Source organism: Antechinus flavipes, chromosome 3 (assembly GCF_016432865.1).
Source record: "Antechinus flavipes isolate AdamAnt ecotype Samford, QLD, Australia chromosome 3, AdamAnt_v2, whole genome shotgun sequence".
NCBI lineage: Eukaryota > Metazoa > Chordata > Mammalia > Dasyuromorphia > Dasyuridae > Antechinus > Antechinus flavipes.
In genome coordinates, this window is record NC_067400.1 from 320,248,330 (window position 1) to 320,267,265 (window position 18,936).

The 18,936-nt window shown below is 37.0% G+C and overlaps 1 protein-coding gene across 10 annotated transcripts in view; it reads left to right on the forward strand.

Annotated features, from left to right (window-relative positions):
- KALRN (kalirin RhoGEF kinase) overlaps positions 1 to 18,936 on the forward strand; it is a 927,260-nt gene that overhangs the window by 396,749 nt on the left and 511,575 nt on the right. For all 10 annotated transcript variants that reach the window (XM_051985449.1, XM_051985462.1, XM_051985457.1 and 7 more), the window contains exons 7-8: positions 8,417 to 8,608; positions 15,382 to 15,513. In XM_051985449.1, the coding sequence (XP_051841409.1) occupies positions 8,417 to 8,608; positions 15,382 to 15,513 (324 nt within the window). The remainder of the gene's footprint in view (positions 1 to 8,416; positions 8,609 to 15,381; positions 15,514 to 18,936) is intronic.

The window sequence follows — 18,936 nt, forward strand, 5'->3', positions numbered from 1 at the left end:
TCTCTGTCTGTCTCCCTCATGCAGGCAAATTGCAGATTTGTTCAGGGATTTAGGAATTGTGGTTGGATATGCTATATGAGCCAAGCAACCTAAGCCCTGGCAATGTTAGCTCCCTAAGCCCTAGCCAATGAGTCATGTATCTATACTGGTTAAGTGAGGTCACAACACTTGAAAAATAATCATCTTTGGGGATTTTCTTTTTCTATGAAGCTCTGGAATCTGTCAAAACTCAAGACATTAAGTCCATTTGGGGGCTGGTTTGTTTACCCACATGGCTCAACCTCAGTGCATTGCTCACAGTTCACTAGGTGCAGTACAGACTGTACCAGATATGTGGTCTCTGACCTGATTCCCCTGTCGAGCACCCCTCTTCTGCAGGGATCTACACTTTGTGATGATGAATGAAAAACAGCCTTTTTTTCTTAGGAAAGATCTGAGAGTAAGGAATGCCTTAGGGGAACTTCTGGAAGTAAGAGGGGAAGAAGGAGCTGGTCCTTGCTCTTGGGATACCTCACATTAGAAAGAAGCCTGAAGAAGAAATCATAGCAACCTTTGAGAAGTGCTGTGCCTTTTTGTAGTAGCAAAGAACTGAGAACAAAATAGATATCTGTTGATTGGGGACTGACTGAACAAACTGTGGTACTTAAATGCAATGTAATATAACTGTGGTATAAGAAATGATGAATATGAAAAATTCACAGAAACATAGGAAGATTAACATGAACTGATACAAAGTGAAGTAGGAAGAGTTAGAAAAACAATATAATGACTAACAATGTATATAAACAGAACCCAAAATGTGAAAGCAAATGTCATGGTTTTTTTTTTTTTTTTAATTTCATCATTTTTGTCTTATTTAACAAGCATTTATTTTCTTTCCTTCTACTCCCATTGAATAACAACAACAACAACAACAACAAAAAGAAGTAAAAGAAAAGCTTAGTAACAAATGTGTATTGTTTAGGAGAGTCCTTCTCTCATTGAAAATGTCTTAAAATACATGTTTTATTCTTAATTTTGAATCCATCATCACTCTGTCTAGAAAAAGGTAGAATGCTTCATCTTTAATCTACTTATGGTTTGTTATTGGATTGATCAGAATTCTAAAGATTTTCAAAAAAAAATTAAATATCATTATACAAATTATTCTGGTTCTGCTCACCTCACTCTATATTAGTTCATAGTTGTCTACCCAGTTTCTCTAAAATTGTCTACTCATTTCTTATGGCATAATAATATTTCATTACATTCATTTAACATTATTTGTTTAGTCATTCCCTATCAAGTGGGCATTCTTCTTTTATTCAGTTTTTTTTGTTACTGTTAATTATTAAAATAAAACAATTACTCATTAGTTGGTTATCATGTTATTTTTATACATTGAGGTCTTTCCCACTTTCTTTCATCTCTTTGGGGATATATGTCTCATAATGGTAATGCTGGCTCAAAGTTTATGCACTACCTAGTAATAATTTTGGACATAGTTTCAAATTTCGTTCCATAATAACTAGGCTGATACATATTTCTATCAACAGTGCATTACTATGTCTGTTTTTCTACTGCCTCTCCATAATACTTCACTTTATTTTCTTAATCATCTGTCAATCTGATGACTGTGAGGTAGAAGCTGAGGGTTGTTTCAATGTATATTTTTCTAATTATTAGTGATTTGGAGTATTTTTCATATCGTTGCTAATATCTTGGATTTCATCCTACCAAAACTTGCTTTTAATATTCTTTGACCATTTGTCAATGGAAGAATGACTCTCATTCTTATAAATTTGAATCAATTCCTTATGTGTCTTGGATATGAGACCTTTATTGGAGAAACTCAATACAGAGATTTTCTTCCCAGTTACCTATTTCCTTTCTAATATTAACTGTTGGTATTATTTGTGAAAAAACTTTAAAATTTTGTAACATCAAAATTGTATACTTTATTCTTTACAGTCTTCCCTCTTATTTGATAAAGAATTCTTTCCCATTCATAGATTAGAAGATTGCCCCCCCTTTATTCCTCTTCCTTGTTTATGATGCCAGCTTTTATATCTAAATAATATATCCATTTTGAGTTTGTTTTTATAGTGTAAGATGTTGGCATGAAACCTCATTTCTGCCAGATTAGTTTCTTCTTTTTTAGTAGTTTTTTATTGAAAATTGAGTCTTAGTACATTTATTGAGAACTTTAGGTTTATAAAATATTAGGCTACTATATTCACTGTGTTTCCATATATTATTTTTCTTTTTCCTATTCCATTTGATCTCTATTTTTAACCATTATCAAAATGCTTTGATGATCACTCTTTATAGTATGAGATCTAGTGCTTCTATGTTCCTTATCTTTATTCTTGAAATTCTTGATATTTTGCTTTCTAGATGAATTTGTTATTTTTTTCTAGTAATAAAACAACTTTTTGGTCATTTGGTTAACTATGGCACTGAATAAGTAAATTAATTTAGGTAGTTTCATCATTTTTACTAAATTGCCATGACCCATCTACTAGCAATTAATATTCCTCCTTTTTTTCTATAGAACGAATTTTGTAGTTGGAATGCCATGTAATTATAACATAATCACTTAGCTTGCCAAAAATAATATATTTTTTAAAAGTACCTCCTTCCCTATTTTGCAGAGTTGGGGAATTATGGATGTGGCAAACTATATACACTGCACTGTTTAGCTGAATTGCTTTAAAAATATTGGTACATTGGATGTCTCTTTGGGTAGGGAAGGGAAATGGAACATAGTTGGAAATTAAGGGATATAGAAACAAAAAAAAAATCAATAATTAAAAGTGATATGCCTTTTGAACCAAATCCTCCCCTGCTGGGTGTATAATCCAGATTCCTTAATGATAGAAAGAGATCTCAAATATAACAAAATATTCATTGTACCACTTTTTTTCTTTTCTCTCTCTGTCTCTCTGTCTTTATTTCTGCGTATCTCTCTCTCTCTCTCTCTCTCTCTCTCTCTCTCTCTCTCTCTCTCTCTCTCTCTCTCTTTCTCTCTCTCTTTCTCTCTCTTTCTCTCTCTCTCCACAGTAGTAGTCACAGTAGTCGTAGTAGCAACAGCAGAAGCAAAGAACTAGAATTACAATGTATTATATGGAGAATGGACTAGAGGATGACTGAACATGTTATGGTATTTGAAGGTTGTTATTGTTCATTTGTTTTAGTTGTGTCCAACTCTTCATGCCCCATATGGAGTTTTCTTGGCAAAGATACTAGAGTGATTTGTCATTTCCTTCTCTGGCTCATTTTACAGATTAGGAAACTGAGACAAACAGGGTTATATGACTTGCCCAGGGTCACAAAGCTAATAAGTGTCTGAGCCTGGATTTGAACTTAGAAAGATGAGTGTCCCTGACTCCTAGTTTAGCACTCTATCTGCCTCTAGGTGTCCCAATATTTGAAAGTAGTAGGATATTATTATACATAAGCAGATTTGTATGAATTGAGATGAACAGAACAGGAGGATAACCTACATGATACTATATATATATATATAATGAATATATATGAAATATATGAATAATATGTATGAAAATAATACCAAAATACAGCTTGTTGCTTCATTGAATTCCATTGTCCAATCAGTCTATATCAAGTGTAAAAAGTTGCATATTTTGGTAGACTTAGTTACTGTGTCTCTTGTCTTTACATATCTGTTTTGCTTTGTTACAAGGGAGTGGGTGTGCCCAATTTGTGGTGTAAGTCTCCACGTTATCTCCAGGGCACTTCCAAATTATGGGGCTTAAATTCTAATCACCCCCCATCCCCACTGCCCCACCACAGCCACACACATTCTGATTTCCATCTTTACCGCAAAAGGGAGACAAAAGGGTATCTTGTCTTCTAATAGAATGTGAGCTTCTTAAGGGCAAGGACTATCTTGCTTATTTGTATTTGAATCCAACATCTAGTACAGTGCCTGGTATGTACTAAATACTTGAAAAATTTTTGTTTTCATTCATTCATTCAGTGGCTAGGAGTGGGAGGGAGTGAAGAGGGGTAGAAGGGAGTTAATGAAGCTGTGCTGCCTTTCCTTGTGAGCTGCCCTCTGATCTCTATTCCAGCAAGTGTGTAAGGAGTTTAATGACCCTAGCAGTGGCCAGGCATGCAAATAACTAGCCTGCCTTTTTGAAACAGGGATGGAGTGTATCAGGAAATGTGGATTATCACATCACTGAACCCTCTTCCTTTCTAGTCTGCTTTTCCTCCAAGGCAAAAATATATGAGACTTTTTTTTTTTTTTTTTAGCCAGTGGATATCACACTCCTAGTTTCAATATTCTCCCCTCCCCAAATTTGGTGTTAACTAGGAGTTGCTGGGAATTCCTTTTAGGATCAACAAACAGGAGTCTTCTTTATTATCCATTTAGCCAAGATTTTTTGAAGAAAGAGGGAGAATTTTAGTTAATCTTGGAATAAAGTGAGAGGAAGGAAATTGAAATTGTAGTCTTCCTCCCCCCCCCAAAGCAACAGCTTATTTATTTAGAAGCTAGAGCAACTAAAATCAGCATATTCACTCCCACTTCTGAGAACATTTTTTTTTCCTCATTAATACTATGAGTAGATTTTTTCTTTTAAGCAGAATGTGTTTAGAAGTTCAGAGAGAATATTGCTGAAAGATGAGTTAATATGATTCCTCAGAATTCTGAAGAATTATTACTCAAAAGGACAGTGGTTCCATCCACTAAAGAAATCTCTAAGGTAATATAGAAAGGATTCAAGTCAGCTACAAGAAACAATTTGCCCAGGGAGGGCTACTAGAGAGAGGCAGGCTAGCATCGAGGAAAGAGCAAAAACCACATCAAAGGCCTTGATTTGACATCATAAATATCATAGTATCAATAGAGTTGGAAGAAATTGAAGGACTCATCTAGTCAAATTCATTCATTTTCTAGATGGGAAAACTGAAGGCCCAACAAGTAGCAGAAACAGAATCTGATCCTAGCTTTTCTGGATCTAAATCCAGCGCTCTTCAAGCTATCCTAGAGGACCTGCTTTCAGTTTTTTTTTTTTTTTTTTTTTTTTAAAGAGGTTTTGGATAAAGAAGGAAACAAACATGTATTGAGTGCCCACTTTTGTGCCAAGCATTGTGCTAAGTGCTTTAGAAATATTATCTCATTTGGCCCTCACAACAATATTGGAAATTAGCTACTGTTATTAACTCTGCTTTATGGTTGGGAAAATTGAGGCATATTGAGGTAAAGTGACTTGCCCAGAGTCATATAACTAATAAGTATTTGTATTTGTATATGGACTTGAACACAGGTCTTTCAGCACTCTAGATACTATCTAGGTGCCTTATTGAGTTCTCCATGAAACCCAGGATTATATATTAAAACAGTCTTTGTCTCTATTTCCAGTACCAAGCTTTTCATATACAAAAATAGATTTATATCTAAAAAGGCACCTTGGAGACCAGATAGTGTAACAGCCTCATTTTACAGAGAAAACAAAACAACTCAGGCTCAGAAAAATTAGATGTCACAAAGATAATCAGTGGTCAAGGTAGGATTTGAATCCACTTTGGACTCTCAATCTATTGTGCTAATAGTTTATCTTCTGGAAAGCCTTCAAGTTAGAAGAAATCTTTATGGCACTGGCTTGGGTGAGATAGTGTGATTAAAAAAGGTTTAAGAGATGTAATTTCTGAGTAATTTAATAATTTTATTAATAATGTCACCATTTTAAATTAAAATTAGATAAATTAAATAAATATTATATATTATATGTATGATATAATATATGTATATATATATGTTAAAACTTTAGAAATGAAATTAATTAAAGTCATTTGGCTATGTCTCTCTTAGATCAAAGGCAATCCTAGCAGAAGGCTCACAGGTTTTATGTCTTTTGAAAAATAGGTGTCCCCTCTAGGGTGGCAATCAATTCTGATAGGTTCCAAAGCTTCTCAAACTTTTTAAATAGGGGGCCAGTTTACTGTCCCTCAAACTGTTGGCGGGCTGGACTATAGTAAAAACAAAAACTTTGTTTTGTGGGCCTTTAAATAAAGAAACTTCATAGCCCTGGATGAGGGGGATAAACGTCCTGAGCTGCCGCACCTGGGCTGCGGGCTGTAGTTTGAGGACCCCTGTAAACAATTAATGAGAGAATGAATATGGTGATTATGACCGCCTGAGCTTTGATTATGTCATTTACTCCTTAAGCTTTTTTGGCAATCTATTCAAAGAATTTATCCCCACCCAAACCTGAGTAAACCACAATGGCCATCCCACCTGTGAATTCTGGATAGAGGAGAAGTTTAGCTCAACTTTCGGAATGTGGGATCTGAAATAAAAGAAAAAAAGAAAAAAAAAAGGGGGAGAATTTGAATCTCTTCAATCATTGGTTATTAAGAATCATTTGTCTCAGTACTGTGCCTGGAAGAAGAAGGTCCACAGGGGGTGATTGTAAAGCTGAATGGAGGAAGGGCAGAGGACTAGACTGTGAGGAAGAACTTTCATGATTTCCATTCTGGTGTAAGTGGACCTTGTAGAAATAGACACCTGGCTCAGACAGGTGCAATTGCTGATAGTCTTGGAAAGGCAGGAGCCCCAGTTTTTGAAACACCCGCTCAATGCCATCCTACTGCACTCAGGCACTGTGTGCTTCTCACCAAGCCACGGCAGTGCCTGCCACAATATTATTTTATTGTTTTGACATCTCAGACAATTAGTGTGAGTAGGATAAAAATAACCCTCCTCCCCCCATTTAGATTGGTGGCATTTTTCTTTTGTCTCCTTTCTTCCTGAAGGGAGTTTCTGCCGACCTAATCAAGAAACAGGGAAGGAGTGTTCATACATTTTTAATTTCCAAGCCAAGCTGGGAATGAATGTAAACAAAAGAGTAGAGGAAGGGAGCCAGTAGAAACTGTGGGACACCTTGAGTGCTTTTGATACTTTATTGAAGATGGGGATTTTAAGTCAAATAGAGAGAAGAATAGATTTCTTCCTAGGCATAATTTTTAGGGTAGGAGATGGTGCACCTGAGAATGCTGTCTATTCCTATTTAAGTTCTGTACCATATTCAAGTGGATAAAGTGCTGGAGCAGTCATCTGAATTGAAATTCAGCCTCAGACACTTACTATGTGACCTTGGGCAAGTCACTTCACTCTGTGTGCCTCAGTTTTCCCATCTGTAAAATGAATTAGAAAAGGAAATGGAAAACCATTCTAGTATCTTTGCCAGGAAACTTCCAAAAGGTGTCATGATCAAAAGACTAAACAACAACAAATAGTGGAAAGAACATTGATTCAAAGAAGCTGTGTTCAACTGCCCCTCCCCAACCCCTGCTTAGTATCAGTATGATCTTGGTGAAGCAATTGTCACATCCCTGAGCTGCAATTCTTTATCTATAAAATGAGGTGTTTGGACTAATTGTATGTGAAGTTTCTTCAGATTCTGGATCTATGATCATATGACTGTCTTTTTGTGATTCAGTTGTTTTTCAATCATATCTGACTCTTTGTGACCCCACATGGGGTTTTCTTGGCAGAGATACTAGAATAGCTTGCTGTTTCCTTCTACAGCCATTTTACAGATGAGGAAACTGAGGCAAACAGGGTGAAGTGACTTGCCCATGTTCACACAGCTAGACGTGTCTGAGGGTAGATTTGAACTGAGGAAAATGAGCTTTTCAAACTCCACTCCTGGCACTTTATGTACTATGGTGTCACCTAGCTCCTACCTGTGACTGCCTACTTCTGCCTCAACTCTTCTCAGAGCAGGAGCCTGGGATCCATGCTAAGAGTGTGGAATGATCTTGGGTGCTGGAAAGCGGTGATTGCCTTCCTCTCAGGTTTCCCACCCTGGGCTGAAGTAAGGTTTCATTATCAAGATGGAGCTTCAAAACTCTTATGCAAGTAATAAATCCAGAACAACTTTTAGCATTAACTTTCACTTCTCATATATTTAGCTTCACTGGCTAAATTTCAGTTTCTCCTTCCCCCCTTCTCTCTTCATCCCCTTTTCCCTACTTCTTTCTTTATCTCTGTTTCTGTCTTTGTCTCTGTTTCTCTGTCTCTTTGTCTCTGTCTCTTTCTCTCTCTATCTCTCTCTCCTTATATCTATCTATGTCATAGCATTCAACAATTCTTCCCCACTGCTTAGCATCCCTTCCTAGAGATGTTAGCAACATCCCTGAAACACACCTGCTTTTCTGCCTAGCAGATGAGTATTGTGTCACTATGCCTGTTGCCTGTTTGGGTTTTACTTCAGAGGGACCTACCTTTCTCTTGCCCTTTGGGCCAATAATTGATTTGGATTCTAAATTGATATGCTGCTCTGGTTTCCCTTGCTCCATCTTCTACTTTTAGGCATCTCCATCTCCCCTACCCTCCACCTAAAGTGCTCAATTAAAGTGCCTGTTAACTGACCATCTCAGGAACTCTCTTTTTGCTTGTCAGAATGCCTACGTGAACATCAACCGCATCATGTCTGTGGCCTCCCGCCTGTCAGAAGCAGGGCACTATGCTTCCCAGCAGATCAAACAGATCTCCACCCAATTGGACCAGGAATGGAAAAGCTTTGCAGCCGCCCTTGATGAGCGCAGTACCATTCTTGCCATGTCAGCCGTGTTCCACCAGAAAGCTGAGCAGGTGAGATGGGCTATTGGAGATATTTTGGGAATGGGAGTCTGAGAGGGATGGAGGGACTGGGGCAGGGCTGAGTTGCACAGCTGTACTAAGAATGATTTGCCATGGAGCAAGAAAGGAAACTTGGTACAATAAAACACAGAGCCCTGAACTTGAATCAAGAGAGCTGAGTTTGAGAATCAGTTCCATGTTTAATAAGTGGGTGGCCTTAGGGAAGTTAATGGACTTCTCTGAATTTTAGTCTGCACATCTGTATAATAGGCTTTCTAATAATTGTCCCACCTATTTCAGAGTTACCTAAGGAAAGTGTTGTGCTAAATGAGTATTAGTGATTATTACAAATAGTAAATAGTTGAAATGGTCCCTTTCATAAATTTTATTAATTATATCACTTTAAACAAGCTAAGTTATTTTGCCCAGAGTTACATAGCTAGTAAGCGTTTCAGGCCAGATTTGAACTCAGGAAGATAAGTGTTCCTGATTCCAAGCTCCACTGCTCTATCTATTTTGTCACCTAGGACACAGAGGTTTACAAAGGCAGGAGGTACACCTGTGTCCTCGCCTGGGTAGCTTACAGCATGGCAGGTGTAGAAAAAGGAAGTTGCCCAATGGGTCATTGAAGACTGCTTTAGGTTTATAAGCATGAGAAATTGTCCCCTGCTATAATTCCACCCCACTACCATGTTTTTCCTACTCTTGGCTCAAAAATCATCCAGGAGTAGAAGGGTTTTAGGGCACAACAGAAAAAGAGTGACTTAGGAGACAAAGGACTTGGTTTGAATTCCCAACTCTGTCATTTAATACCTGTGTGATCTTGAGCAAGATCAATTTCCCCCTCTATGAAATGGAGTTGTACAAAATGACCTCTTCTATGTCCTATCTTTTATGTTCCTGCTTTTCTTATCCTGAGCATCCTCTTCCTTGAGATGCAAACTGGGATAATGGAATGAGAATGGGATGTGTTATTGGGAGAAACTGTGTTTACATGGACAGATTCATTCATCTCTGCACTTATTTCCTTGTCTACAAAATGGGGGGATTGGGTTGGACAACCCCTAAGGTTCCTTCTGAGCTCTGAGAATATAATCCTCTATAAACGTCACTTATTACTAGCAATGTGTCTACAGAATAAATCCTATCACCTCTATGGACTAAGTCTCCTCATTTTTAAAAGGGAGTTGATCTCATGGACTTTTAGGGTCCCTTCCAGTGCTAACTGACATTATGACTGTTTTTCTTGGGTTTGGTGGATCCCTTGGTGTAGTGGAGAGAGGGGAGAGGAAGATAATTTCAGATTTTTTTTCCCTTGGTACACAGCTCCTTTAGGCTTGAAGACTGAATAAGGCCTTTTCCAGGATTTTTCACTATATAGCATGTTTGTAAAGAGGGAATAGTCACCAACATGTCATCAAATACATGAGATCTATTATTGGGTAAAATCCAACACTTTTTTGGAATTGCTAAGATATGACCTAATGTGATTTTAAAAAAAGAAAGAAGAAAGAAAAAAAAAAGAGAGAAAGAAAAAGCTAGAGGATAAAAGGTGCCGACACTGAGGCTAAAACTTAAGTGCTTACAGGCAGAGCCAAGGCTGGGCTTTAACTGGTGTGGTTACTTTTGTTTGATGTTCCTGGCTTAAGCTGATTTGAATCAGAAGCAATTTTCTTGATATCTATTTTTTTTTTAAACTGTGAGTTCTTCAGGTATTATCGCAGCCCTCCCCAATCTGTTAGCAAAAGCCATAAACCACGCTTCTCTTCATCTGATAAAGCTATCCCTGATTGTCCTTTCAATACATTTATTTAGGCAGCTTTTTATTGTCCCACAGGAGCTATTCCAGGCAATGGGATAAAAAGGTATTTAGGCAATTAATTTGAATGGAGCTGTGCCCCCACAAGCAAAGAACCACATATAGAAGTACTCCAAGTCCTCGGTTGGAAGCCTGTTTACATTTTTAAAAAAGCATTTTTTTGCCCAATAAATCAGAAAAATTTCACTGGGCTCATCAAATGTGTGTGGGGATCCATACTCTTGCACAGTTGTTAATTTTTGTTACTTTGGTGTCTCTGTCAAATTGTATATTATATGTCATATGACCAGGCAGTCTCATTGTGTGGTGAATAGAGAGCTAACTTCAAGGCAGTTGGTGACAGAGTGGTCAGAGCTCTAGGCCTGGAGTCAAGAAGACCTGAGTTCAAATCCAGCCTTGCTACTTATTAGCTGTGTGATCTTGGATAAGTCAATTTCTCATCTGTATAAAAAGGGGATAATATGAATATTGACCTTGCAGTGTTGTTGTAAAGATCAATAAAGCAATATTTCTAGAGTGTGCTGTATTAAGCACAGAGTAGGTGATATATGGATGCTTATTCCCTTCCTTTTCCCCTCCTTGACTTAGAAAACTTGGGAGTTCAATACTTACCTCTGACACATACTGACTTGAACCAGCCAAAGCTCTAGAAAATCCCCTAAAACTCTGTGTTGCAGACTGGCTGCCGGCCTACATTTCTAGAGAGGATTTCCTTACCACAAAAGTGAAATCACAGATCTCTATTCCTATTTCACATTTCATCGTATAGATGCATGGTGTCTAGTGGTGTCAAATTAAGCTAGAAACAAATCCCTAAGGGCCACATATTGATTTAGAAAACCATAACTTGATATTACCTACACTGAGCCATGATTTTATTTATTTTGTTAAACATTTCCCTGTTATGTTTTAATCCGAGACACTTAGAAGTTCTGGCTCTCAACCCTGAGTTTGACACCTCTGGTACACACCCTGACTACCACCCCACACTCCATGGATGACTAAGAAGCTTGTGATCTTTCCTAAAGACTCTCTTGTCTTCCTCTCCTCTGCTTCTACTATGAGAACCAATGAATTTATTGTTTCTCCTGCTAAATTTGAAACCTCATAGAATCTCTGTATATCCGTGGAGGTCTTTAGGGACTTCTGGGTACTTAGGATTTTTGACATTTGATTTTCTAACCCATTACCTGCATGCCAAAAATCATGAGAGTCAGCTCTATGTAAGCTACACATATGGAAGTAAGATATGGCTAAAACACAACAAGATTGTCAAAGACATTGTGATGATTTCATTGCTTTATAGTCATATGGCAGATGGATAGGATTTGAACATGTCTTACTATTTGTTTCGTGTCCTGTTTTTCTCTGTTTGTCTATCCATCTGTCTATCTATCCATCTATCTATCTATCTATTTATCATCTATTTATCTATCTACTTATATATCTATCTATTCACTTATCTACTTATATATCTATCTATTCACCTATCTACCAACTTACTTACCTACTTACTTATCTCTCTGCCTACTTATGTATGTCTGTCTGTCTCTCTAGTTATATTCCATTAGTTACATATCTAGATAAGTGTGTATGCTTACCTATGTATCTATCTGTCTGTCTACCTAAGTACCTATGTTTTTGTCTGTCTGTCTATGTATCTATCTATGAAACAACATGGCATGGTATATAGTGAAGTGATTTCACATGTAAGGGTCAAGATCTGCCTTTTATACAGACCTTTATTTTGTACATACCCTTTGACCATGGACAATCATTTATGTCTGAGTGCCCTAGGCAGTCTTCTAAGTCTGCTGTTGTTCATTTGTTTCAGTCCCATCTAACTCTTTGTGACCTCTCTGGGTTTTTTTTTTTTTGGCAAAGATAATGGAGTGGCTTGCCATTACCTTCTGGTGATTGGCCCATTGTCAATCTAGTAAATATCTTAGGTAAAGTTTGAACTCATGAAGATGGCCCTTCTTGACTTCAGGCCCAGTGTTCTATCCACTGCACCATCTAGCTCCCCAGCTTCTAAAATCATAAAGTTGTAAACCCTTTAATTTGAATTATTAAAGGGAATTTCCATAAACTAAAAAAAATCATAACTCCAGAACAAAACCATGTATACACACTCACACATCTATATCAATCTGTCTCCATACACAAATAAACATACATGTATTTACATATCAGCCTAGGAGCCAGAAAAACCTGGATTCAAATCTTAGTTCATACTAGCTGTGTGACCATCTCAGATGGGTAACATTTTATTTCCCTAGACAACTCTCTAAAAGCCTGGAAGGTACAGAAGGGTTGATAGAGTGTATTAGGTTAAGGGAGTTTCCACTTTAGAAGTTCCCTATACTGATAAAATCCTAAATTTAAACTAAATATATTCATACATATCCAAATATCCCCATATCCATGAATAAATTCACATTTATATACATGAACATAATCTGTATCATGCACTATATTTAATATAATAGCTAGCATTTATATAAGCACTTTAAGATTTGCAAAGTATTTTATAAATATTTTCTCATTGATCCTCACAACTCTGAGAAAAAATGTTGTTAATATTCCCTTTTTATAAATGGGAAAACCAAGGGAGACAGAGATGGTGATTTGTTTGGGGTCACACAGCTGGTGTCCCTTTGGATAAATCTCTTTTTCTCTTAGGCAGGATTTGAACTTGTCTCCTTAACTCCAAATTTAGTTCTCTAGCCTGATGGTCCCCTAAGAAATTAGTACAGTCATAGAATATCAGGTAACACTTGTAAACTCAATTTTTTATTTTATAATCATAACTTATATACTTAGTAAAATATAAACTTTTGAGTAGATAACCATTCTTTATTTTTTCTAAGTCTCCCTGGTATTAGCTCAGTGCCTTATATATATCAGATGCTTAATAAATGCTTTTTGGATTTGGATTGAATATAAGATATGTGTAAGCGTGTATATGTATATGTGTGTGTGTGTGTGTGTGTGTGTATGTGTGTGTATGAGTAGTGCTTTACAATGCATATGTTTTGAGTTGGGAAGAGAAGTATCTCACACTCTAAAGACAAACACCAGGGATCTTCAGATTCTCCCAAAGATTTCAGAATTCAAGAGTGGAAATGAGAAATCTACTGGATCTGTACTATTTATCCCTCTTTACTGAAGGGATAAGGAGGGAAATGGATTTACTTCTGCCATCCCTCTGCCATATATGTTGATACTACATAATCTCACAAGTAATAATATAATATGTTATTATATTATAATATAATACCAATCTACATATCTGTATGTCTGTTTACCTACCTAATATATATATAGTCTCACAAGTAAGTCAAATTATCCATTACATGACATTTTTACACTTATTTCATAGTCATAATCTTTGCTGGTGGAAGCTACATTTTTTCAACAGGTTAACCAACTTTATTGAAGAAAATAACTATGGCATTAGAAGTAGGAGAGTTCCTTATGGAGCTCCCATCTGTTCCTAGTGTTTCACAAAGTGAATAACTTCTTTTTCTGCCTTAGAACTCTTAAAATGAAACCTAACATTATCTATAACCTGAATCTGGGGTTCTTAACCATTTTTGTGCCTGTATCTCTTTGGCAGTTTATGGACCTGTTCTCAAAATCATGTTTTTTAAATAATTGAAGGAAATACAGCATTTCAACTAAAGGTTAATGAAAATAAAGATGCTATTTTTGTTTCCACTTAAGTGCATTAATTCCTGGAAATATAACCCCAGGTGAAGAACCCCTGACCTAGATAGACAGACAGGATATAGAGTCAACATGACAAACATTGACGATAAATATAACTTATGTATAGTCAATCAACTGTCAATCTTTTGCATTAATGGGAGGAATAAAAAATGAGGAGAATTCACAAAATAATGGATAATAAACATGATTTCTTTCTGGCTTTAGAATGTGTTCCTATACAGACTTTAAAAAATGATATATTTACTCTTCATAACACTTGCAGTTATATAATGGAAATACACTTGTGAAGAATTGCCTGGAGGATCTGGGAAACTGTCCAATTTTTCCATTCAGTTTTAGTCTTGCCTGTAATTCAGTCCATGCTGAGAATAGACCTCTCTTCCTCAGACCGATCCAAAGCACCAACAGAGTTGTCCTCTTTGAAATCTTCCCTGGGTAGGGACTTCTTTCAGTACATTTCAAAGGAATGCTGCCCTTCTATAGCCAGAGTAAGAGTAAAAGGAAGTGTGACATATCAACAAAAGCAAGGAATTAAACTGAATACTTTCAGTAATTTGAAGTATACTTGAAAGTAAGAGTTGGAACAGATTAGCAGAACAGTTTATTGTACACAAATAAAAGACATATTGATATTCTGTCCAAATTAGCCTCTTATTCAAGGTTTTTCCTTCAATAAAACTGCCCTCTCCCAAGTCTTTTAATACTAATATAGAATGACAGCTAAGAAAATCTTCGGCATATTGAGCTTAAGTGGTGATTCCATAATCCACGAGCTGACTCAGAATACCTCTCAAGTGTCAATCAATCATCTAGTATTTATTGGTACCTATTACATGCTAGACATTGCGGATACAGGAACAAAGAAAGAAGCAATCCCCTCTCTTAAAGAGTTTATATGTAACCGAGGAAAGGTTTGTGCTGATTGGTTATAAGTTGCTCTTGGAACTAAACTCAGCCTCTTCTCAGAACCCCTCAAAGCTACTCTCTTTGTCTCTGGAGCAGCAGAGAGGATCAGAGAATTCAGAGTTAAAAAGAGCCTTAGAACACATCTAGTCTAGTACCTCCACTTTCTAGATGAGCAAATCAGGACGTAGAGAAAAGTGGCTTGCCCAAATTTCATATCTGGACATTGGTAAAGCTTTGACTTGGTTCTTCTGATTTCAAATCTTGATGTACTTTTTACTATACCACAATTCCTTCCTTCTCTCTAACTTAATATCTTGTATAATTTCAGTTCTTATCAGGAGTGGATGCTTGGTGCAAGATGTGCAGTGAAGGTGGCCTCCCATCTGAGACACAGGACCTAGAGCTGGCCATCCACCATCATCAATCCTTGTATGAACAAGTGACACAAGCCTATACTGAGGTAAGAACTGTATTTGCCTGGGGTATAGAAAGGGGCAAGAATGAGAAATAACATAGGGGCTTGGAAGATAAGACTCTCCACTGTCAAATGAGTGTAGGGGAATGGCACAGAATCTGTCTCTTTGGGAATTCTCCAAAAGCCAAAAACCAAACTCCCCCATCCTCATCTTTGGTCTATTCTCCCACTCTAGTCATGTAGGAAGTGATGTCAGCGCGAGTGCTCATTCTATGCAGAATACTATATTATGAAAGTACTCCCAAGTTACCAAGTCCACACTTTGCCCATAAATTGAACTTGATGAAATAGTTCCTTTCTTCTCTAGAAATTCTTTGGAGGATTCAGTTTTTTAGACCAGAGGTGTGTGACTTGAAGTGTGCAATATGATCTTATTATGACCAGAACCAAATTAAAATGCAATTGGGAATTATTTAACAAAATAAATAGGAATACATAAGACATGGCCAATCTTAATATATAGTTTTCTAATGAAGTGGTTTTCAATATGCAGTCCCAGTGATCCTTCTCTTCAGTTGAATATTGTATTTCCCCAAATTGCTATTATCCTCTAGGAAAAGGAAGGGAGACTTTTCCACAGGAATAGAAATTACTGGTAATCTGCGTTACAGGGACATTTACCCATGCAGTCAACTTTTTAGTTTTTGAATGTCAGGACTAGGTGTTGTCAGTGGCCCAATATGGCATCAAAGTTCATTCTCATTTTTTCCTTCTATTCTCTGACCTAAAGGAATTCCATTAATTTCTCACTTTTATTTTCTCCCATTTGAAGGTCTTTTTACATCAAATCATCAATCAGTAAATATTTTAATGCTTACGATGTTCTACACACTGGCTGGGAATACAAGGAGAGCAAATGATAGAAGGAACTCACATTTTAATTGGAGAAACAACAAGTAATTATATAAGGTTATACAGAATAAATGTAGAGAGAATAAACACAATACAATTCAATACAAGGTAGTTTAGGAAAGATGTCACTAGCAGTTGAGAAGATATGGAGAGATCATGGGAATTAGTGCTTGAGCTAAGTCTCCAAAGAAAAGAAGAATTCTGTGAGACAGAGATGAGAAGAGAAGGCATCCCAGGAATGAGGGACAGTCAATGCAAAGGCTTAGAAGTGGGATATTGATGTCTGTGATGAATAGAGAGAAAACCAACTTGGCTGGATCACAGAGTATGAGAACAAAGATGTATTATAATGCATAAGTGTGTCCTAATACATGACTTTGTCTTCCCTAGAACACTGTAAGACTAACCATTCTTTTAGGATTTGCCCCATTTTTTCATATTAGTGTGACTTTTATAAACAACTAAGGCATACTCTTTCATCATTTCCCATCAAGCTTTCCTTCTAGGACAGGTCATCCCTAGCTCTTTATAAAGTCCCTGAAGACAAGGACAATATCATTTTTGAATTAGTAATTCTAGAGACTAGTACAAGGAGTAATACAAAGAAAGCATTTAATAAATTCTAATTCAATGATACGTAGATAAGAAAGTTCTATGTTCTTCCTTTCCTCACTTAAGAGTATTTTTTCCAATTACATGTAAAGATAGTTTTTAACATTTGTTTTTATAAGATTTTGATTTCCAATTTTTTCTTCCTTTCTTCTTTCCCTTCCCTTCCCCCAAGACAGCAAGCAATCTGATATACTATGTATATAATCATATTAAACGTATTTCCACATTAGTTGAAATTCCTGTGTTCTTATGGAGAATGACTGAAGGCTTGACTTTATATCCATTGTTCTTTACTTCCCTTAATATAAAATCAATGATCTGTCCTTCCAAACTAGTCCAAAAGACTAATCCTATGCTCCAGAGATACCTCTGCTTTTCTATGGTCATTAGCTGCTTAGAGATTGGACCTATCATAGCTTGATGCATCTCAGGAACAGTTTCCTGAGAGTGTACAATTCCTGAGATAATCATCCATCTTCTATCCCGCCGTTGGCAAAGAATTATCTTTATTTGACTTTGCCACCTACTGGAATCTCATTTTAATTTTTCAGTTCAACCACTATTTTCAACTTGATCTCTATCCCCACCACCTGGTGGTTTGACTCTTTGGTCATCTATTGTGTCAACTGGCAGGGATGATTGAATTTCTTTATTGGAGAAAACCCAATTATTTGACAGTAAACTTGTTTCTCCAAAGATATATTGTCCTTGATAATCAGTGTGGTCTCTCTCCCCCTTCCCCAAAAAAGAAAAGTCCCTAGAAACTTTGTTTCTTTGCCTGATGATTAAATGGAGTTTGAACCCAAAGAATTAGCTCCCTCTAAGATGTGAGAGAATATGCAATTTTGGAGGGGATTGAATCCTCAGATTGCTTCTATTTAAAAGAAAAAACTGTTGCAGATGAGACTGGTAGATTGTTATTCTTAGTACTTGAAGAGAATCAAAATGGCATCACTTTGTGGGGTTCAAGATACAGTGTGTCCAACTTTGGCGGATCATATCAATATGAGCTTAGAAAACTCTACCACTGATCAGGCACAAATAGTCCATGTGAACAAATGAGATTAAGTTTTCTATAGACACATAAACATTAAGCAGCATGATATACAATAGAAAGAACAGTAGCTGTGAAATCAGAAAACCCAAATTCAAATTCTACTCCCAAGGTGACCCTGGTAGAATCACTCAATCTCCTAGGACCTCATTTCTTTGGGTATAAAATGAGGCTGTTGGATTAGTGGGACTCTGAAGTCTCTCCCAGCTTTAGATCTCTGATCTTCTGAATGATAACCACATCAAAATCATAGAACTTTTTCCAAGAAAGAACCTTGAAGATCATTTAATCCAACTGCCTTCTTTTACAGATGGGAAAATTGTGATTTAGAGGAACAAAGAGTCTAGTCCAGATGAGTGATCCTAGAGTGACTAGAAACCTGGTGTCCTGACTCAGAGTCCCACATTTCTTTCTCCTCATTGGGCCATCTCCCACTTGTTTCCTATAAGATATAGCACTGTTGTGCCTAGTTTACTCCCTCTAAACCCTCGAGTGACAGAGGGAAGAATCAGCTGCCCTCCTCCCACATATAGAGATCGAGGCAGAGGGGATCAGAGCTCTCTAGAACTGGATGTCTGCATCATTAGCTCATCCCTATCCCTATCCCAAGTCACCAAGCAGCACAATTGCTCAGAACTGTATTGGATGAACTCCCTGGGATTTGACCAGAAGAAAGATTTTTTTTTTTTTTGCCAAAACATTGGCCAGAGGGAGATTCTGTTTCATAATATTCTCTTCTCCCTGCTTCCTCTGACATTGAACCATATGGAATTGGGTTGGATGGGGATGGTTTGGTTTGACTTTTTGTCCAGCAGCCCCCCCACCCCCCACCAAACTTTCTGATCCATTTTCCCTCAGAAGTCCATCAGCTTGGCTAGTTCCCATAGTCA